Source organism: Amyelois transitella, chromosome 5, assembly GCF_032362555.1.
Source record: "Amyelois transitella isolate CPQ chromosome 5, ilAmyTran1.1, whole genome shotgun sequence".
NCBI lineage: Eukaryota > Metazoa > Arthropoda > Insecta > Lepidoptera > Pyralidae > Amyelois > Amyelois transitella.
Window position 1 is genome coordinate 12,047,699 of NC_083508.1, and position 24,178 is coordinate 12,071,876.

The 24,178-nt window shown below is 36.9% G+C and overlaps 1 protein-coding gene across 3 annotated transcripts in view; it reads right to left on the reverse strand.

Moving 5' to 3' along the window:
- The window catches only part of LOC106142273 (disintegrin and metalloproteinase domain-containing protein 22), a 421,117-nt gene that overhangs the window by 35,941 nt on the left and 360,998 nt on the right, over positions 1–24,178 (reverse strand). For all 3 annotated transcript variants that reach the window (XM_060954904.1, XM_060954903.1, XM_060954905.1), the window contains 3 exons: positions 18,479–18,618; positions 5,144–5,354; positions 1,260–1,432 (listed from right to left, as the gene is read on the reverse strand). In XM_060954904.1, the coding sequence (XP_060810887.1) occupies positions 1,260–1,432; positions 5,144–5,354; positions 18,479–18,618 (524 nt within the window). The remainder of the gene's footprint in view (positions 1–1,259; positions 1,433–5,143; positions 5,355–18,478; positions 18,619–24,178) is intronic.

Here is a 24,178-nt window from a genome sequence, read left to right on the forward strand (position 1 = left end):
GAGAGAAAAAAACAAATGTTAACGATTACCGATACCTCAACTCGATAAAATTCACCGCTCGGGATTAATACGTTCCTTTTCCGAATTCAAAAATACACGCTCCAATTGACCTACAAGTGAAATCCGGTGGTACAACTTGTCGGCTCGTAATCGTTATCGACATGTCGATCTGATGCCGCCGACAATCTGAATTATGACGGGATTCCCTCGTCAGCCGGATGCGATATCGCCAACTCACATCCATATCTCCTAATTTGTTAAAATTACTACGCTTCACGATAAATCCCCGGTGGGATTTGAAAATTCGACCTTGTTTCTAATGAATTTTAGTTAGAATTTCGTTTGTCAAGTTCCGTAGCGTTTATCGCTCAAATTAATACGAGACTCGTTTCGCTTTAGAGATGAATTTTCCAGCTGTTTAGCTGTCTATTTGAGGTTCAAAGCGAATGGCGTAAGCTGTTTCTGATTATAGCTGCGTCTGCAATCTGGATTATTTTGCAACTGCCTTTACTGCACTGAATTTATTTCTTTAAACTAAAATACCTATATAGATACATACATATAATCCGAAACCGCCGAGCTTGTATGAAGAGAGTTATGAATGTGGATGAAGCGAAGGAAGTATGCAGAGATCGTGGCAAGTGGAAAGAGGTAGTCTCTGCCTACCCCACCGGGAAAGAGGCGTGATTTTATGTATGTATGTCCATATATTGAAGTCTTTATGCCTTAAGGGGTAGGCCGAGCCAACAGTGTCACGAAGACTGAGTATTTATTAAAAAAATATAGTATCGTTGAGTTAGTATCTCGTAACACAAGTTTCAAATTTATTTAGAGGCTAACGCGATCTGTGTTATAATATTAATATTTATTTATCTATGAGTCATTGTTTTTGATAAAAAAATCTTTTATTTTTACTTATTTTCTTAAAAATATTCTTTTAAACACCTATACGTTGCCAATAAGGAAAGTTGACAAATCCGCTTTGACTTCATCAACAGCAAAATTTGCCTCAAGTTTGTAAAAAAAAAGTTTAAATCGCATCAAAAAGTTTTCTTACAAATTCTCACCAACATTGTATTAAATTATCTGTGAACGGCAAAAATCTTTTTAGCGCTCCCAAGGCACATTTTAGGCAGCCAATATTCAAAGCTTGTAAATTGAAACTTACATGCAGTCTTATGAATGATACAATCAGGTATTCACCATACCCACCATACTAAACAAGAAAATATGCCCTGAAAATTGTCTGAACAACTCACGTGAGCAACTGGGTAGTGTCCTTGTCAACTTTGAACAGCTTCCTTGCCGTGTAGTCGCTGAACTTGAGGATGGCTCTGGTGATGTCCTGCTTCTTGTCGATGTCGGCCTGGTCCGCGCTCTGCCAGGACTCGATGTAGACCAGGGACACCCTCGTGTTCAGGGTGCGGAAGTACTGTGGACAAATGGAGGTGGGTGTGAAGTGAGATCAAGTATAATATATATAAACTGCCTGCGGTCGTAAGAACGGCTACTTCTCTTGACTCCTTTAAACTCCAAGTCAATAAAATATTTTTCGATCGTGTAACGCATTGAGTTGTTATTTGTATGTGTATATTATGTATGTATAAGTATGTATATTGTTTTATTATTTAAGTATGTTTATATTTTATTTATTTTTTTACCTTTTTTTTGCCATTGTACCTAGCTGCAGCTACTATCCCTTTACATAATATGTTTCTTTGAAATACCTGGTTGACTGGAAGAAATCCCTCACAGAGATAAGTCCGCCCTTGTACATCGTTATTTTAAATGTATTTTTATGTTTTACTTATAATTTGTTATGTACAATAAAAAAAATACAAACAAACATATATAATATATATTCTCTAAGGTACTGGTGAGAATAAACATTTTTTTTATTATACATTGATAGGTGCATTTTTTTGTTCCTGTTTCGCGTGGAAGTCGTTAGAGGCCACTAAGGGTATAACCATTTTGTACTTAGTCACATATGTTGAGTATTTATTTATTCATACTTTATTGGATAAAATATAATATGTATGGTACAATGGTGCCGTGTGGTTCCCGGCACCAATATAATAAACCAATATAATAGGACCACTACATCTCTTTCCTATAGATGTCGTTAAAGGCGGCTAAGATATAGGCTTATTAACTTGGGATTTTTTTTTTGAGGCGATGGGCTAGCACCCTGTCACTATTTAAATCGCAATTCTACGAGTATCATTAAGCCAAAGAGCTGAACGTGGCCTATCAGTCTTTTCGGGACTGTTGGCTCTGTCTGCACCGCAAGGGATATAGACGTGATTATATGTATGTTTGTAAGTATAAGATAAGACAAGTTACTAACCTTTGCAAATATTTTCTAAACTTTAATAATATCACACCAAAAAAATATCTGCCTCTTAAAAAAAACCCCACATAACAAATTTACAAACTCCCGCTAAAGTATTCACTTACATTCAGCCGTACGTACGGTCGGCAAAAAAAGTACGAAAAAACGGAATACAGAAAATTCGCGTTAGATGCGGACAAAGCGAGCGATAAAACGGCCCCGGGCCTAAAACCACCAGTCTGGGCCATTCTGCAATAACCATTTACTCTACTCGTCTATTACGGCCAGAGCTTAGCAGACCGCGAAGACTGGGCGCAAAACGATCTAGCTCTTACAACCTTCATTATAAAGTCTATAGTTGTATATAGAGGCATAAGAATAGGGTTGACCGCTCCAAGACTATAAAAAGCGGGGATTACACGGCGCAGCTGTAATAATGTTAGGGTTGACACTTCGAGGCCGGGGATAAGCAAAAGTGACATTTCTGAAATGCAGTGTTTTGCGTTGAACCGGAAGAATTATAATAATTTATCATAATTCATTGGCATTTTAACATTACATACATACATTATCATCACGTCTATAACCTAATATTACACAACAACGTAGACAGAGCCAACATTCTTGAAAAGACTTCTTTTCTTCTTCATTTGTTTGGCTCAATGATAGAATTGAGACTCAAATAGTGACAGGTTGCTAGCCTATCGCCTAAAAATCCCAAGTTTATTAGCCTAAGCCTATCCCTTAGTTACATACTCAAATGTTTACACCTCAAAGGGTTTAAAATCCATTGTAAATGTTATTGTGAATAAAAGGTATTGGTACTCTATATAATTATAAGGATTGCTACGACCAGGAAGGCACGCAGAATGAGTTACTTAAGTCTTTATGTTACTGTGACACACATTCAAATAAACACTTGATTCAGCATGACGATACAGTAAGTAATAAAAAGTTATTACTGTTTATTTGTTTGCCTATTATGTGGCTTTTCTCAAGGCTTCTCTTTTGTGTTCGCAAATATTTTCATGTAACATGTTTTTGTGGCAACCCTACTTAAATTTCATGTACCTATTGGAATCACCACTGTCTTGACTGAGTATGAGAAAAATGAAAAAAATATCTAGAAATTGAAACACGAAAACATGTTTTTTTTGTGTAAGTCGTAATAACAAATTAATGTACTAGTATACTTTATTTGATACAAATAAACATACATACATATGGTCACGTCTTTATCCCTTGCGGGGTAGACAGAGCCAACAGGCTTGAAAAGACTGAATGGCCACGTTGTAAGCCTATCCTTTAGTCGCCTTTTACGACATCTATGGGAAAGAGATGGAGTAGTCCTATTCTTTTTTTGTGTTGGTGCCGGGAACCACATGGTACGATAAAAAAACTTTTGTATTTTGCCTCACTAAAAATAATATTTCTAATAATATTTTCCAGGTGAATATAAATAGGAATTTTGGATGAATCTTGATTCGATGTTGAGTGCCGCTTCTTTTCCCTTGCAGACTGTAAGAGACAATCAAGGGAAAGAATAACACGCTTCGAATTATTTTTCTATGCTATGGGATAGGAACTAGTCTCTATTTTCTAAACCATAGAGCAAAACGTGGCCGTGACGAGTGGCTCTGTCTACTCCGTACCTTGATAAAATCGGGGATATCGTGGTGAAAGATCAAATCAAGGTCGAGAATACCCTTAACCCTAACAGAAAGTCACCGACCGAGAATAACCCTGCAACTACAATAAAGCTAAGCAATCAAAACGTAGCTCCGCTAAATTCCATTAATTCATCAATTCATATCCATATGTATGCCGCCCCCCACTGGATGAATACCTAATACATATGCATAGAATGCGGGTTAAAGTTTCGCCGATCACTTATGTTCAAGTTTCTGCATTATCATTCTAAAGATACGTACGTAGGTACGTATGTATGTTCGTCGGTAGCGTGTTATCTCGGTGAGTTTCGTGGAGTTTCTTAAGGTTTTGATAGCGTTTGGGGTTATTTGGGAGTTCAGGTGCTTTGAGCAATTACGGTAATGTAAGGGCGTGTGATCTTGTTATGAACTACGACCGTGCATTTGACAGACACTTCGCTTTGTATTCTTCTTGAGAATTCAAGTGATAATGATAGTTTAAATGTATTATATATTGATATACATATATTCTGTGTGCATTTTATTATGTTTAAACATTTATTTATCCTGCTCTGCGCCAACGCCAATCTCCTGTTTGGTTTCCTTCCACCCAAAGGTTGACTGGAAGAGATTGCATTAGCGAAAAGTCCGGCTTTGTACCATCTCTGTCTGTTTTGTGCTGTTTTGTATGTTTTACTCTTATGGTGCAATAAAGAGTTTTATCTATCTATCTATCTATAGTTGAACATTGACTGTAATGATAACAGGCTATATGGTGCAATTCACACTAGAGTCAATCAAAATTTACTAAAAACTACAACCGACAAGGATAAAATATAGGAAAAGAAATGATAGAATTGAGATTCAAATAGTGACAGGTTGCTAGCCCATCGCCCAAAAAAAAAAGAATCCCAAGTTTGTAAGCCTATCCCTTAGTCTCCATTTTACGACATCCGTTGGAAAGTAATGGAGTGGTCCTATTCTTTTTTGTATTGGTTTCCGGGAAACAAACGTCACTTATTTAAGTATTTTGTTAATTTTAAGGTGACATCACATTTACCATCATAATTATCATTTATTTATTTATATAACAGTAATGATAAAAATTGAAAAAAAAAAAAAAAAAACTGGACAAAAAAAGCAAACAATATCCACTTACCAGATCAGCAATGTTGGCCACTTGTATCGCGTCGTGGACAACTTCGGCCCTGGTGCTACCGTTTCTCCTGTCGAACATAGCCTTGTCTATCACCAGGGCTGTCTCTATGTACTTAGTGGTCTCCCTGACGTCACGCGTCCTCCTGTTCAGCGCCAAGTCCGTTTTCTGCCACCAGCGCCAGTCGTTCGCGTCTTTGGAGTGGCCGTTGCCCCTGAGGAAAGGTATGTGTCAACTTAAAATCATGATAACAATAACGTAACATATAATCATGTACATATCAATTGCGGGGTAAACAGAGACAACAGTCATCAAAAGACTGAAAGGCCACGTTCGGCTGCTTGGCTTATTGATAGAGTTGAGATTCAAATAGTGACAGGTTGCTAGCCCATCGTTTAAATCAGGAATCCCAAGTATCTCTAAGTCGCCATTTGCGACATCCACGGGAAAAAGATGGAGTGGTCCTATTCTGTTTTCAATTGGTGCCGGAAAACACACGGCACAAATACATTAACGTCGTAAATTGGGATCTGGTGTAAACACTGCAGTGTAGTTTGTTCCGCCGCTCTTTCTAAAGTTGCCCTTTGGTAGCGGTAGAAGATTTACATACATACATATGATCACGTCTATATCCCTAGCGGGGTTGACAGAGCCACCAGTCTTGAAAAGACTGATAGACCACGCTCAGCTGTTTGGCTTAGTGATAGAATTGAGATTCAAACAGTGACAGGTTGCTAGCCCATCGCCTAAAAGAGGAATCCTAGGATTTTGCATTGTAACATCCTCTGTTACGATGCAAAATCCTGTAAACTCATGAACTGTATGTGACAATATTAGTTTTAAGGTATCATCATCATTGATCAATCAATTATCATAGTTACTAAAATGTAACTCGGACTAACGTCTTGACTTTGCGACTTTGCAATTTTTCATTATTAAATAACTTATGAGAATTCAATTGCCAACGACTTTGTCAAATAAAAGAGTATTTGAGACGAGAAAAAACGGCTTCAAAACGATTAAATCAATGCTAGTCTTTTTATCATTATCTCCCTTAATTTGGTTGGTCTGTAATCAAGTTTATCGCCTTATCGTCTATCGTGGGCCTTATTACCGGTTAGATAATTCTCGAGAATTTGATTCTAAAATACCGAGAAATCGAGCAATAAATGAGTAAGCATTTAGCGCTGGTTCCTTCTCTTCAATCAATCAATCAATTAGTATATTCTATTTGTGAAAACAGGTTATATGGGTTGTTACATTTTGTACTGTAGTTAAAATGTGGGATTCCAAATAAACTAATTTTAATTAACTCTTGCCGCTCAGACTATAGGTTGTCTTCTAGTAACGGAAAGGTTTATAAACTTAGGATTCTTCTTTCAAGCGAGTGTGCTAGTAACCAGGAGAAGGTCAGTCAGGATGCATGGTTATTTTAATGACACTTCTTATTCCCTTACTTGCTTCTTACACCATCCACGGAAAAGAGATTGGAGTATCACATTGTAAAATGTCGGGCACAGCTACACAAAAATAAAAAGCCCCAAATTATAGAATTGCCAAAAATATATAACTAGAGAATTGTCTTGCAAAAGAACATCCGATTCAATGGTCGATGAAAACATAAAAAATACAGGTGTACAAATAGGTACGTGCCAAAACGAAGCATTATGTTTCGTTTGTACAATTTCTGAAAAACCCGTGGATAATTTAACGAGAAAATTAATCCCCTTTGGGGATTATTTTCGGGGCCCAAATTGGGGGCGGTCCGGCGGGCCAGAAGATTTGTCACGGCGGTGTCGCGTCTTGTTAGGCCCAACGCGTTGAATAAGGCCCGTCATCCATAGAATTAAGCAAAGTCTTACATTTCTTTATGTACTTACATAGGCTTAAAAGGGAAATTATCTCCGTGTTCAAAATTTTTTTTTATCGATATGTATATAAACATACTGTTGTCACTGTTCAGATAGTTGGCTTATTGATACAATTGAATTTTAATTCGAAATTTAATCCGATTTCTATCAAACAAAGCTAATAATTCTCGATAAATTTCGAAAAAAATTAAAAAAACAAAATCTAAATCGATTCCTCCGCCCATGGACTATACCATAGACAGACACGTCCGACTAATTTCAGTAACTGGTTTCGAAATTTGATTTCGTAAGTGGCCGAAGGGCTAATAGCACCGCTTCGTTTTCTCAACGCCAGTTCTATAAAGCGATGGATGACGGCCCTTACCTGACCAGAGTCCGAAGTCGTGATATTTTAGCAGCCCAATGGGTCGCTGAATACATTAACTCAGTGTCTTTGTTTATTCCCGTTGTTTGCCTGACCTCAGCGTGACGTCACATCCAATTTAGGTCATGGATAGGTGCCTCTATTATGCGAGAGAGCGTCGCTGGTCGAATCGGTAAGGTTAAAATGCGTGATGCGCAGAAAGGCAGACAGGTTCGAATCCCACCTCGGTCATGTAACAATGACTATTTTCCATATTATATACAAGTTTGAATGCTAACCGATGATACCAGTCTCTTCAGGACTTTTGGCTCTGTCTACCCCGCAAGGGATATAGACGTGACTGTATGAGAAAAAATAAGTATTTCAGCCTAAAACTGTTCAAACCGCCAACAAAACAAACACGTTTCGCTGGATTTGAACCAACTCCTGAGGCAATCTTAATCACTTAACCAATGACTGCAGATACTTACGTCAAAACGAGCTAATCGAGCGAATAAACATGGGGAATTTCTCTTGAGAGTTGGCAATGTCAAAGGAATCATTAAAATATACCGGCAATGGCGAATGGCTGAATTTATTGCGCTTTCAGAAAGAGAGAGATCTTTATTTGACGGCCTCTGTGGCGCAGCGGTAGTAGGTACGCTTGTCTGTGACACCGGAGGTCCCGGGTTCGAATCCCGGCCAGGGCATGATGAAAAAAGATTTTTTCCTGATTGGCCAGCGTTTTGGGTGTTTATCTATATAGGTATCTAAGTATTTATTATAAAATATAGTATCGTTGAGCTAGTATCTCGTAACACAAGTCTCGAACTTACTTCGAGGCTAACTCAATCTGTGTTATTTGTCCCGGTATATATGTATTTATTTATTTATATAAATCACAATGTAATCCTTAAATTTCAAATGATCAAGGGTCTGAGACTGGAATTTAGTACTCGTACTAGGTTTATTTTAAGAAAGTATAATTTTCAAACCGAGTTTATTTGAACGCGTTTCGTATAACCACGAAGTAAAACATTTTGCATTCATTCATATACTTAATCATGTCTATATCCATTGCGGGGTAGACAGAGCCAGCAATATTGAAAGACAGATAGTCCACGTTTAGTCGTTCAGCTGTTAGGCTTAACGATAGAATTGAGATTCAAATAGTGACAGGTTGCTAGTCCATCGCTTACAAGAGGAATCCCAAATTTCCTCTCCCTTATTCGCCTTTTACGACATCCATGGAATCAAGATGGAGCGGTCTTATTCTTCAGTGCCCGGAACCACACGGCACTTATATTTATTTACTATACTTGACTCGTTACGTTATTCAATAGCTTGGCTCTGTCTTCCTCATAAGGAGTGTAAACGTGATTATATGTATGTAAATACTTGTTTACGTCCTTATCGTGCGCATGGCTGCGAAAAACAGATCAATAGCTGTGTCTCCATTTTCTTAATTGTTATCAATTAAACGGCACGGCCCGATGACTGGTGATAATTGTCTTGGTTTTTTTAACTTCAACTCGTTTTTCAACCGACGAGGGAGAGAGGTTCTCAATTCGACTGTTTGATTTTTTGAGACCTAGGGCCTTGTTTGCAAGGAAAAATATTTGTATACATAACTCCTTATATCAATGTCATCTTAATCTCACGCGGGGTTGACAGAATCGTGAGTGTAAAAAATATTTGGAGGCGAAGACGCTCAGGTGGAGAGCTTATACATTCAGTCAGAAAAGTATCGGGAATGGATTATTTATTTATGGTTCCAAATTCAAATTTTTGTTTTTTTTGTTGTTGTTAGATTGGCACAACTGTTTTCCATTTTGGCGCGGAGTTTGAGTTGCATCTGTTGTTTACATTAAATACAGTGCTATTTTTAGTTATATCATATCTAGTGTGTATTGCTAATTTCATAATGGATAAAAACATCGAACAAAGAGTTTGTTAAATTTTGCATTGCCAATGGAATATCGTGTTCGGAGTCACTGAAAATGTTACAGAAGGCTTACGGTGAATCGACTTTATCAAAAACTCGTGCTTATGAGTGGTACAAAGCGTTCAAAAGCGGTCAAGATGTGATGGAAGATTTGCCTCGCTCTGGTAGGCCATCAACGTCTGCAACTGAAGTTAACATCTCAAAAGTGAAGGAAATAGTGACTGAAAATCCTCATTCAACTTTGAGAGAGATAGCCACCGAACTTTCTGTATCTCACGAGTCGATCCGTACCATTTTAACTAATAATTTGTCCCAAAAGACCTGAATTTTTTTCAAAAACTCAATCGCATGAGAGTCGCTGAGGACATGCTAGAACGAGTCAATTCCGACCCAACATTCATGAAACGCATTGTTACTGGTGACGAGACGTGGGTTTACGAGTTTGACATGCAAACTAGTCAACAAGCTTCGGAGTGGCGCCTTCCAACTGAACCGAAACCGAAAAAACCACGCCAAAGTCGTTCAAAAGTCAAAGTCATGTTGACTGTTTTCTTTGACTATCGCGGTGTTGTGCACTCGGAATTCTTGCCGGAAGGTCAAACGGTAAATAAGGAATATTATTTGAGTGTTATGCGGCGTTTAAGAGAGCAAATCCGACGAAAAAGGCCAGATTTGTGGAAAGAAAATTCTTGGATTTTGCACCATGATAATGCACCTTCGCACAAGGCCATCATTGTGAACGAATTTTTAACCAAACACTCAACAAATACCATCGAGCAACCACCATATTCACCAGATATGGCTCCAGCCGACTTTTTTCTTTTTCCTAAACTCAAATTACCACTTCGTGGCACCCGTTTTCAATCGGTAGAAGACATAAAAGAGAATTCGCGGCGAGAACTGACCTCAATTCCGGAAACAGCGTTTAAAAAATGTTTTGATGATTGGATTATTCGTTGGCGTAAGTGTATCGTTTCTAAAGGAGCATATTTTGAAGGTGATAAAATAAATTTGGATGAATAACAAACAATTTGTGTATTATTGATCTTTTCCTGCTACTTTCTTGACAGAGTAGTATACGGAATTTAATTGCTTTTCATGAAAATTTATTGGAACAATCAATATTTTATATTGAAATATTTTAAAAGAGCTAAAAATGGGTCTCACTAGGAAATACTATTATTGCAGCTTATCGAACAAAACAGAAAATAACCTAAAAATATTTCATACATAATGCAGCTTACGCCTACTCCAGAAGCATACATAAATGTAGTATATTTTTATGATCAGAATGTAATCTTTACTAATTTTTACTAAATATTGAATTTATAAATATTTAGCGATCTTTCATTAATACATATATGATAAACCCATAAAAAAAATAATAGTTATATAAAGTTTTTTATTTAATTAATAGTAATTAATCTTTAGCATACCTACTTCATAATATTTTTGTTTTTTACATTGATCAAGTACGTACGTATTCGTTTACGTTTTGCGTATATTTAAATTCATTTTGATAGGATTCTATTTTTAAAATATCTGTTTTGTAGCTAGTTCAAAATTTAAATCACACTATTTTAAATAACTGTTTTACAATTGTTTATATTATAAACGAAAATATTGACATCACCGCTTCTTTGAACATACCAAAACTAATCAAAACCTTACTAACACATAAATAAAGATAACATTCTGATTTCTAACATTTGCTACGTTGAATCCAGTTGTCGACGAAATAAAATCCCGTACAGATCTCTGGGATCTTTCGTCGAATATTAAGGGTGCCTTTCATCAGTCGACGTCAACAAATTGGGTTCGGCTGAATGATTTATGACGTATAAGTGCCGAATTCACAGCACAATGTTGGCTCGGCTCCTTTGTGTAATGACCCTGTTCTGTTCGTGTATTGAAAATATCGGGAGATATCTGTGTGGTTTGTCGATATTGTGATTATGTTAATGTGTTATGTGAACGCTGGGTATTGTTGAGGTTGTAGGATTTGCAGCCTGATTGTGAGGGTAGGCTAGGAAGCTGCCGAGATCTTAGTGTTATTTGTTGCAAATTGGCTTGCTTAAGGAAATATATATTACTACTCTATATATATCTATAGAGTAATAAAGTCATTTTAAGTTTTTAAATTATGCTCATCTTATTTCCGATTGTCTCAAAAACTCTGGGCTTTAAAATTGGATCATTGAAAACAACATGTAAGAGAATGTAGTTATTGGGAAATATCTTGTGGATTGGATGCCTGCCTGATAATAATAACTTTACAAATTACAGAATAGACCCGTAGAACACAAGATTTAATTTTATATTTATGATTGAAACATACGTATACATTTAATCACGTCTATATTTCTTGCGAGGTAGACAGAGTCACAATCTTGAAGAGACCTATCAATATAGGTCACGTTCAGCTGCTTGGCTTAACGAAAGAATTGAGATTCAAATAGTGACGGGTTGTTAAGCCCATCACCTAAAAGGGATAAGCTTATAAAAGTTTATAAGCTTATCCTTAGTTGCCTTAAACGCTATCCATGGGAGAGGTATGGAGTGGCCTTATTATATTTTCTATTGATGTCTTCAATTGGAAGTTTCAATCACAAGGAAACCAAACGATTGAAACTAACAATTTACATACATACATACATACATCAAATCACGCCTCTTTCCCGGAGGGGTAGGCAGAGACTACCTCTTTCCACTTGCCACGATCTCTGCATACTTCCTTCGCTTCATCCATATTCATAACTCTCTTCATGCAAGCTCGGCGGTTTCGGGTACTTTTGACTAACAATTTATTGACATTTAGTTTAATTCTGGCATTCAGCACATTCACATTAATATTTTTACCCTAGTCATTGACACTATTTGAGCTTGCGTACACCTCAGGCCTCATCTTGGTTACTACCAGGCAAATTGAGGTCAAACGCACTCAAATCTCTAATAAACAAAACAGTACACACAAACAAATCGATATATTCCATTTTAGTTTACAAATCCTACAGAGTTAACGATACAAAGGGAAATCGATTCTATCAATGCAGCAAACAATGGAATCACATTGATAACAAATCGCTTGGATCGAATATCGGATGGACAAACATGATCGCCACAAATGTACGCCCAATGATCACGGTAATCTACGGTTTTCATTGCATTTTGACTTTATGATCGGGTTGGGAAGAACGCCGTGTGGTTCCCGGCACCAATAAAAAAAAGAATAGGACCACTCCATCTCTATACCATGGATGTCGTAAAAGGCGACTAAGGGATAGGCTTATAAACTTGAGATTCTTCTTTTGGGCGATGGGCTAGCAACCTGTCACTATTTGAATCTCAATTCTATCATTATGCCAAATAGCTGAACGTGGCCATTTAGTCTTCAAGACTGTTGGCTCTGTCTACCCCGCATGGGATATAGACGCGATTATATGTATGTATGTATGTTGTAAAGAGCGCCGGTGGTCGAATCGGTAATGTGCCCGGTTAAAATGCGTTTGGCGCAAAAAGGCACAGTTTCGAATCCCACCTCGGCAATATACCAATGACTATTTTCGAAGTTGATGTACTTACATTAGTTTGAATACTAACCGATGCTATTCGGTTCCGGACTCTTAAATATACTCATATATACACAATGCCGTGTGGTTCCTGGAACCAACAAAAAAAAAAAGAATAGGACCACTCCATCTCTTTCCCATGGATGTCGTTCTAAGCGACTATTCGAATCTCAATTCTATACATACATACATACATACATAAAATCACGCCTCTCTCCCGGAGGGGTAGGCAGAGACTACCTCTTTCCACTTGCCACGATCTCTGCATACTTCTTTCGCTTCGTCCACATTCATAACTCTCTTCATACAAGCTCGGCGGTTTCGGGTACTTTTGACCTGACCCTTTACCAGGACGTCCTTAATTTGATCAAGATACGTTCGTCTAGGTCTTCCCACTATCATTAAGCCAAATAGCTGAACGTGGCCTTTTCAGTCTTTTCAAGACTGCTGGCTCTGTCTATCCCGCAAGGGATATAGCCGTGATTATATGTATGTATGTATGTAAACACAATTTCAAAAAGATTGGTTCATTAGATTATGCGTAAAGAGACAACAAAAACACACAAATTTTACTTACTTCGCATTTATAATGCGCGATGCGTGACATGTAATATCATACATACATACATATGGTCACGTCTATATCCCTTGCGGGGTAGACAGAGCCAACAGCCATATACATATGTAATATCAACTCAAAAAATAGTTTTTCGATCGTGTAACGCATTGAGTTGTTATATGTATATTATTTATGTATAAGTATGTATATTGTTTTATTATTTAAGTATGTTTATTTTGCTGTACTTATGTATGATTTTTTTTATAGTATTTTGCCATTGTACCTAGCTGTAGCTACTATCCCTTAACTTAATACGAGTATAGTTCTTTGAATTATCTGGTTGACTGGAAGAAATCCCTCACAAGGATAAGTCCGCCCTTGTACATCGTTATTTTTAATGTATTTTTATGTACAATAAAGTATTTACAAAATAAACAAACTGGTGTGTCTAACTATTCGTTCCACATACAGCGCACATTTAAAAATAAAACTCCTTACTCCTTTTCAAATTCACTAAATTACTAATACCTACGACCATTCATCATTACCGAAGAAGGTCGGCGGGTATTTTAAAACTCGCCGTTCCTAATTACCACGGCATTGTCGGGACTTCACGAGAGACGTACTCACATAAATTCAAATGGAATACACAATGAAACTTGACATCTTGCTGGGAACTGGAAGGGTGGTATAAAAAGTGAACTGTGAAATGCATTACTCACTACGCGGTCGTATTCTGGAAGTCACTTCACTTGGAATCGGTCGGTGAACTAAGGAGCGAGCCAGGTTTTATTATAAGTGCTTTTCTTTTTTTTCATAGTGTATAAAAAGTTTTATTTTAGGTAGTAGTCGTAAGCTCGATGTGTGAAAGATGCTTGGCGTGACAAAAATGGAAACATATGGTCGCCTGCTCGCTTGACACTAAATCGTATTTGGTAACTTGATACAGGATCTGTTAGTTTTTATCTTTTCTATAAAAAATATTATTTAACTCTGGCAGTAAACACTTGGCTCCAATACTGTCCTATCTTAAGATTATAAAAAAATATTTTGTATAATTCTATGTCAGTTCTATGGGAGCTCACCATGAACTTTAACTGTCTCGTAATGCCATAAAGTTTGTGAATAAAAAGATCATAACATCCTACTAACATTATAAATGCGAAAGTTTGTATGTCAGGATGTCAGTATGGATATTGTTACTCTTTCACGCAAAAACTACTGAACCGATTACGATGAAATTTGGTATGTAGGTAGCTGAAGACCCAGAATAACATATAGGCTACTTTTTATCCCGGAGTTTCTGCGGGATTGAAAGGGTTTCCATGCGGACGAAGTCGCGGGCGGCCTCTAGTAAAAAATATACATAAACACGCCATTATCCGATACGAACAAGACAACAGTCTTGAAAAATACTGATTGACTAAACTATTCCTTACATATTCATGATTTCAAGTCCTAAAAACCATTGTATTAGATTTACTGAATTTCACGATGTGAAGTGATATTGTTTCCAGAATACTCACTTTCCAGTTCACTGGCCAATAATATAACTGTAGTTTTCTCATAATTTATGACATTATTCAACTCTTTGTTCGTCCGTGTCTCTGATATTTTCAGTTCAAAAGTTGCAAACATTGATAAAAGGAACAGGCACGTAATTAAATTTGACGTGACTGAAATATGTTTTTATTTATTTACGCTCTAAAGGCAGTCGAGTTACCGACAATTGTTTTTTGTTTAAAACTGTTCCAGTTGAAATTTTATCACTGATTAATGTAAAGATAGAAAGGTATTAATTTTGTGCCGTGTAGTTCTCGTTACTTTAGAATAGGACCACTCCATCTAATTCCCATGGATACCGTAAAAGTCGTATAAGAGATAGGCTAATAAACTTGGGATTCATCTTTTAGGCGATGGGCTAGCAACCTATCACTATTTAAATCTCAATTCTATCACTAAGCCAAACAGCTGAGCGTGGCCTATCAGTCTTTTCAAGACTTTTACGACATCCGCGGGAAAGAGATGAAGTGGTCCTATTCTTGTTTCCAATAGTGCCGGGAACCACACGGCACAAAATCGTTCTATTGTTTAATTTAATACTTTGGCCGCGTGGCTTTATGTGAAATGTTAAAGGTTACATGTTTCTTTTTGTTGACGTTGCAGGAGAGACAATTGTCAAAAATAACTGTGTTCAGTTTGCGTAAGATAAGCTTTCTTTAAGTAACCTTCTTACTAACTTCATAAATTCTTTTATCATTACCTTCCAATTTAAATAAATTTTATGTGTACTGAAGATACTGTACAGGTTTTCTTACAGAATCAGCAATTTGACTTAAAAATATATATTTATAAATCATACTCATACTAAACGAAGCACCCTGTTGTATACATAAAATAACTCATTAGATTTCAATTTCCAAACGCAACGCTTGAACACTCATTCATAAGAAATTTTTCAAGAGAATCCAATTCCGAACGAATAATTTTTCATAGGCACATACATACATATAGGCATAATGTCGTCAAATAACACTCGAAAGATTTCATAAAATCGAGCACTTCAAATGGAAACACGCAGCGGAATTATTCAATTTTCGTGGAATAATAATCGTGGGCCACAATCTGGGATATTCCGGGAACAGGCATTTTATTTTGTACCTACAGAAAACGTACAAAAACGTGCGGTGTTATTATCTGTATTTACATATTTTTAAATAACATTTAGATGGCAGCCAAGCTTCAGGTTGGGTTTCGCTCGTCGAAAATAAAAAAAAAATCTACTCGTAGGAAAAAAAATGTCATTATCTCAGCGGTAGGACGTCCACCGCTGAAGAACATAGGCCTCTCCTAATGACTTCTCACTTCGTTAGAGGCGACCTGCATCCAACTTTGCCCAACTAGACTTCACCATATCATTGGTCAATCTCGCGAGCTCATCCTACTCTGCGCTTTGCGGTACGCGGTCACCACTCGATGACTTTTTGGCTTCATCGCTCATTAGCCCTTCGAGATATGTGGCCTGCTAATCGCCACTTCAATTTCCTGACTCGAGCTGCTATGTCGGTTTTTTTGTTCATCTGTAGATCTTTTCTCTTTTTGCAATACAGGTGCATTTCTAGTACAGGCGACAGCTCCCACAAATTCAAGTAGTTAATTTGGTACTTTAATTTAATGTAAATAGTATTAAGATTACTTGTTTGGTGGAGAGAAATAAACATTTATTATTATTATTATATTATTATTATCTCCTCATTCCTGATTGGATCTCACAGAGAAACATCTAGCATAGCTCTCTCCATGGCTCGCTAAGCCCTGAGTCTATTTAAGAGGCCCACAGTTAATGACCTCGTTTCGGCACCGTAGGTCATCACTGGTCAAGAACGCACTGGTCAAGAACCTTGGTCTTTAGACTTTCAGGCCTAACTGTGTGTTTTTTTTGTACATAATACATATAATCACGTCTATATCCCTTGCGGGGTAGACAGACCCCACAGTCTTGTAAAGACTGATAGGCCACGTTCAGCTATTTGGCTTTAAGATACAATTGAGAATTTTGTACATAATACATTGTTATTTATCTTCTAAATATCATCGAATATGAATGAAAAGAGTAATGAGTGTGGAGGAAGCGGGAGAGGTCTGTAAGGATCGTAGCAAGTGGAAATTAATAGTCTCCCCCAAATGGGATATTACAAAAAACCTGCTCCTATAGTATGGCATGCGCGACGTCGTTTATAATGCGCGAAAATATCGCTGTTTCGCTTTTTATTGTGACGCGAAACGGGATAGCGATAGTTTTCCGCATTCATATTCGGAATTAGAATCATGTGGAAGAAGATTCAATATGTCAAAATTAAAAACTAATACAGATTTGAACTAAAAACATTCTTTAAATATATTATTAAGTCGCGTACCTACATATATCATTTAATTTACTGATAAAACGGTCATAATACGGATAAAATGAAATTATCCCAAAACAATAAATGTTCATAAAATGTTTTGCAGAAGCGATTATCGTGGCTTAATAACCTATGTTATGATTGTGAATTATTTGACATTATTTGGAACAAACTTGGGTATTCGAAATTGGTACATCCATAGATAATGTATAAAATTATTTTAATTTGAAAAAAGAAAACCTCACAGTACAAAGTTTTATTATCTACCAGAAATAACTAAAAGATGAGAGAAGCATGTAGAATATATGAAAGAAAAAATGGGCGATAGACATGACGTATGTACAGTTTGGCAAGAATTAATGTAGCTAAAGTGTTGTTTTTTTTAAACAGTGCCCCTTCCCCCGATTTATGTCACGCGCGATAAAAACGGCGTCGCGCGTCCCACAGGCGCTAGATTTTTATGTCTTCTGTATTCATAAGCAAGTACCGAAAAACCAAGACGAATAGAAAGAAATACACAATCGCGTATAATGAATTCAGTATGAAAAATAAAAATCCTTCTCTCTTTGACGGCCTCTGTGGCGCAGCGGTAGTACGTTTGTCTGTGACATCGGAGGGGTTCGAATCCCGCCAAGGGCATGATGAGAAAAGAACTTTTTCTGATTGGCCTGGTTCTTGCATGTTTATCTATATAAGTATTTATTACAAAATATGGTATCGTTGAGTTAGTATCTCTTAACACAAGTCTCGAACTAACTCCGAGGCTAACTCAATCAGTGTAATTTGTCCCGTATATCTTTATTTACTAGCTGTGCCCGCGACTTCGTCCGCGTGGAATAGTTAATTTGGGCTTCATTGAAGCCTTCAAGGAAGAATAATTTTCCCCGTTTTTTCCACATTTTTCATTATTTCTTTGCTCCTTATAGTTGCAGCGTGATGTTATATAGCCTAAAGCCTTCCTCGATAAATGGTCTATTCGACGCAAAAAGAATTTTTCAATTCGCACCAGTAGTTCCTGAGATTAGCGCGTTCTAACAAACAAACAAATAAACAAACTCTTCAGCTTTATAATATTAGTATAGATTATTCTCTAAAGCCTTAAGTTTGAAATCATTCCCCACGATATTAGTCAGTACGATCACTCACATGGTCCCAGGGTCATCGGAGAGCGGTGACTCCACGAAGGTCACGTGTTTCGTCCTCCTGCTCTTCGGCCGGAACTCCAACTTGTTGGCGCACCCCTTGTTGGCCTTTGTTCGCGCCTCGAAGATGACATGAGGGTGTTTCTGCTGGAACAAATCGAAATTATGTGTTAATTTTTGTTCGACTAAATATACGTACATACATACATACATATAGTCGCGTCTATAGCCCTGGCGGGGTAAACAGAGCCAATAGTCCCGTCCCGTTCAGCTGCTCGGCTTAATGATGGAATTGAGATCCAAATAGTGACAGGTTGCTAGCATCGCCTAAAAAAAAGGATCGCAATTTTATAAGCCTATCGTTTAGTCGCGTTTAACGACATCCATGGGAAAGATATGGAGTGGTCCTATTCTTTTTTGTATTGGTACCGGGAACCACACGGCACTAAATATACATACACACAAATAGTCATGTCTATAGCCCTGACGGGGTAGACAGAGCCAACTTTCTTGAATCAGTCAGTTCATTTATATGGCTAAATGATGGCATTGAGATTCATATATAGTGACAGGTTGCTAGCTCCAAGTTTATTAGCCTTTCCCTTAGTCACTTTTGCGACACCCATGGGAAAGATATGGATTGGTCCTAGTCTTAAGTGCTGGAAACCACACGGCTCGCATTCTATTATAAATCATGTTAACGTGATAAAAAACGGCTACGGAACAGAATTACAGATAAAATTTAAAGTAAGTAGTAACATTAAAAAGAAAATGTTATCAGCCAGTACATGAAAAAAAAAATTAAACAAAATTGTTTATGAAATAAATTTCTCGAGATTCTCGAAAAAGGAACGGTGTTATTAGTACTTCCAATTTCTATTGTAACCGAACAAAAAAGTATTGTCGTCAGAAATGATTTCGTTTAGAAATTAGAATTTTAACGAAATTGGTTTCGCGAAATGAAACTTCTTGGCAATATCGTCTGTCCTTTTAAAGGTTTTAATAAAATTTCTTACAAGAGGTCTTTTCAGAAATGTTAAGATATAAAAGATAGATATAAAAAATAAAAAAAAGGAAATAAACTGTTGTAACGTGTGACGGTGTAGTAATGTCACTACTTACGGTGTGAACAGAGCTTATAATCACATCATAAGGCCAGGTTTAGCTGGTTGGCTTATGGATAAAATTGAGATGCAGAATAGTGACAGGTTAATAAGCTTTTCCTTTGATTGACTCTTACAAACTGAGCGGGAAAGGGAGCAGTTGACACATACTATGTATTTCTTTGCTGCCAGACCAGTATGATAGAAAATGCGTTTAATTATATGTTAATTGTTACGGCTAGCAACCTGTCACTATTTCAATCTCATTTTCATCGTGAAGCTATACAGCTGAACGTGGTCTTGCGGTCTTTTCGAGACTGTTGTCTCTGTCTTCCCCGCAAGGGATATAGATGCGACTAAATGTATGATAATGATGTTTAATTAAATTAAATTTTGATCCCATAAAGGCTCTTTATAAGGTAACATACCATACGGTAGTGTAAAGGTAAGTTACGTTCTCTATGGTTTTTATTTTTCCATTAGTTAACTCTTTAAACTGTATCTCTTATTATTATGTTTCTCCTCTTGTACTTCACGGGTCTATACACTCTGGATTATTAATATTATTGCACTGTTTCAGTACAAAACGCGTATCGTGAACCATTCAGAAATGAACCGTTGAAACGATAAGTTAGAAAACACCTCTCGAGAGAAACAATTTAACGCTCACATGAAAAATGTACTGAACGTTCCACACATTTTTAATAACAGCATTCTTTTGTATGATGAGCGTGAAATATTGTATTTTGATATTTGTTTCCAGTGCCTTCTGTAAAGAGACGGCTCGTTGGTTAAGTTTAAAAAAAAAAACATTACATACGTGACTGGTGGGTCTAGAGATTTGACAATTAGCTAGTAGTCTAAGTGCCGTGAGGTTCCCGGCACCAATATAGAAAAGAATAGGACCATTCCATTTCTTTCCTACGGATCTCGTAAAAGGCGACTAAGGAATAGGCTTATACATATACTTGGGATTCTTTTTAGGCGATTGGCTAGCAACCTGTCACTATTTCAATCTCAATTCTATCATTTAGCCAAATAGCTGAACGTGGCCATTCAGTCTTTTCAAGACTGTTGGCTCTGTCTACCCCGCAAGGGATATAGACGTGATCATATGTATGTATGTATGTATTCTATCATTTCACCGAACAGCTGAACGTGGCCTACAAGTCTTTTCAAGAACGTTGGCTCTGTCAACCCCGCAAGGGATATAGACGTGACTATATGTATATACGGTCATACGTACTCTAGTTTATTATTATAAAGTAAGAACATAGTATAGTTTAACACAATACTCCTTGCATTGGCCCGAATTCCGTATTGACAGAACGAAAGACACGTACGACGCTTAATGATCTAATAAAATACTACTGAATCGGACGTGCGACGAGAGGGCCATGGACCATGTGGTTGCTGGAAGTGAATCGGGAAAAAAACAATACACACTCTTCACTCGTTCGTGCCGTGCCGTGTGGTTCCCGGCACCAATAGAAAAACGAATAGGACCACTCTATGTCTTTCCCACGGATGTCGTAAAAGACGACTAAGGAATAGGCTTATTAGCTTATGATTCTCCTTTTAGGCAATGGGCTAGCGACCTGTCACTATTTGAATATCAATTCTATCATTAAGCTAAACGGCTGAACGAGGCCTATCAGTATTATCAATACTGTCGGCCCTGTCTACCCCGCAAGGAATATAGACGTGATTATATGTATGTATGTATATTAAAAGTATAGGTAAGAATTATATGTATGTATGTATGTTAAAAGTATAGGTAAGAATTACACTTCCAAATTACAGTAATGTAATATATGTATAATACATTAAAAATTACAATTTGCATAATTAAGGGCTAAAACTATTCAGTTATAACAATAATATGAATTAAAGGTAATATATTTGATTGGCTTCGCTTAGAGCTGTGATGCAGCAATTAACGCTGTGAAGTTGTTAATGAGAAAACTTCACCGTCATATACCATCGGACTTTTTTACCCCCACCATTCTGCCCCCCACCATTCTGCCCATTGCATTCTCATGCCGCAAAGTAACATGATTAATGAGTCTGTTTGTGTCTGTCGTTTTTACACTGTAATGTGCTTTTTGTGGGTGGTCGTTGGATGAAAATGAAACAAATGAAATTAATTGCCCCAAAAAGTATGTATATTGTCATCGGACTTTATTTGGTTTTTGGCGGAGTGTGTTCGTAAGTAAGATCACGCGTGTTTTAGTGTCGCAGTTTTTAGTTATTTTTTTGTGAATTTAAACTGAAGATTTACAACTTTCTGTGTCCTACATTGACAAAATGATATCTTAAGAAAATTTGCTATATGAATTTTTAATTTGATCTAGGAGGAAAAAATAAAGAAATGAAGTGATTGCAAAGAAGCAAATTGACTTTGTAAAGAAAGGAAGGTTGGAAAGAGAGGTATGTTTTTAAGTTTCATAGCAATGTTAATTCTGTAATGGCGCTAGTTTTTATCTCAAAAAATAGTTGAAATTTGACCGAACGACGCCTGAATGCCTACAAACAAGCCGCCCACCAAAACGACCTGTAAAACATCCAGCATCTGTGTCGGTGACAAAAAATAGTGAAAAGTAAACTCGACCAACAAAAAAACGGACGAAATACCGGGTACGGGGCTCAGACTGTGAGAAATATCCAATTTAGCTGCGTTTGCCCGGTAAATTGACGCCATTTTTCATTCTGACCGCCATGTTGCGCAGTGGCGCCACCACAACGGTTTGTCAATAAAAAATATGTTTAGAAAAAGCGGAAAATCAAAGGGTTGGTGATAATGATAATATAAATTATTAATTTAAATTGATTCCAAGCTTTGTCAACGATATATTATTAAATTTGTAAAAAAACATGTGTAATAACAAAAGATGAAGAAGTATATAACTATATATATTATTGATTAAGTTCCGTAAAAATTTAGTAGGCTCGAATATTATTTTTGGTAGAGAACACTAAAGAGAACTGCTAACGAAATTAGACGTGTCAGATCGCAATGGATAAAATGTCGATTTTTATTTATACCTAAATCTAAGAAGTTGCTTGTATTTCCGAATCACATTTTCCAATACTTATGTTAATAATGTAAATCCATCAATATCAACGTCAGATTAATACTGAAGCATGAATTCTTAATCGCACGTCCTCACTCAGAATTGCTCAAAGAATCGCTGGCTTTCATCCTGTGTATGTAACTGCGAAACCTTTTCGAGTTTCCGTGCGCACGTGATTGGATATTAAATTAGGGTTATTTATATTTACGCCTGGCAACTCGGTGTGTTCAAATTTGCAATGTTATTTGCTGATTTAATAACACGCACCTTTTTTTTTATTTTCGATTTTCGAACACAATTACTCGTGCTGTTAAAAATAAGTGCATATTAGATAATGTAATTATTGTACATTTAGATAGGTACCTTTTAGTTTTTGGTACTTTAGTATAGGATCACTCCACTACTTTTCTCTTTAAGAAGAATATTTTTTAAAATCTTTAATTAACAATTAATACAATTTGCATACAAACTTTTGATATATATTCACGATGTTTACATTACTCCCCGTACCAAATACTTAATCTGGCGTAACGATGCCATAACCCTACAATGTTGCCATGCTCAAGAAAATAATTCTATAATGGTAGCTATTACTTTTGGCGCATTTTGCATCTCGTTAAATTACAATATCACTTCAACTCCATTTCCCCGTAAAAATCCAAGCTCATAGAGTATATTCGTGAGATTTCTCCAAAACGTGCAGCCATCCGCTAAACGAGTTTGCCCCGCACGACGATTTATGAAGAAATATTATTCGCTCTAATATTGTGTTTCATATGAAGCAGTGCATCGTGTGGAAAATCGTTGGGCTTATTATAAAGGCGGTATGGTCGTTTTTGGCGCGGCGGCCATCTTGTTTTACGCGACGTTTGAATTTGTGAGCGTTCTCGCACCGCGCAGGCTGTTCAGATTTATTTTGAGCCTTATTATTGCTGTTGGGTTGATTGAGGACGTATAAAATTTCGTTTAGCTATTTTTTTTATTGTAGTTTAAGTTTATGCTCTTTTTTATTTAATCAGCTTCCTTCTTTTGTTTGTCAATCTAGGAAATGTAATCTTTTTATTACCTAGAAAAATAACTTAAAGGTTAATTTTAATTCCGGATGCCCACTGTTCTCTCCGCGTTCTTAAACGGATATATGCGGGGGATATATATACCCTGAAACCATACGGCAAAAAGATGAAACACGTCTTTATCAATTGCGGAGTAGACAGAGCGAACCCTCCAGAGATGACTGAAACTGGCCACTGTGTATGTGCATGGCTTAATAATTCAGGCATAATCAGCAATCAGGCAGCATCCTTGAGAGCTTCAATGATGCCAAAAATAAATATTCCACGCGGACGAAGTCGCGGGCACAGCTAGTATTCAATATATAAATTGTTTCGATTTAACTTGTAACTGCATCTTTTATCAAAATGAATCCAATGCAGCTATAGAATGCGCCATTGTCTTGTCCCGGATAGATCGGTTCTTTAAGGAGTCCATTTGTCGCGCACTCCGGGACGAACTATTGGGAAATAAATG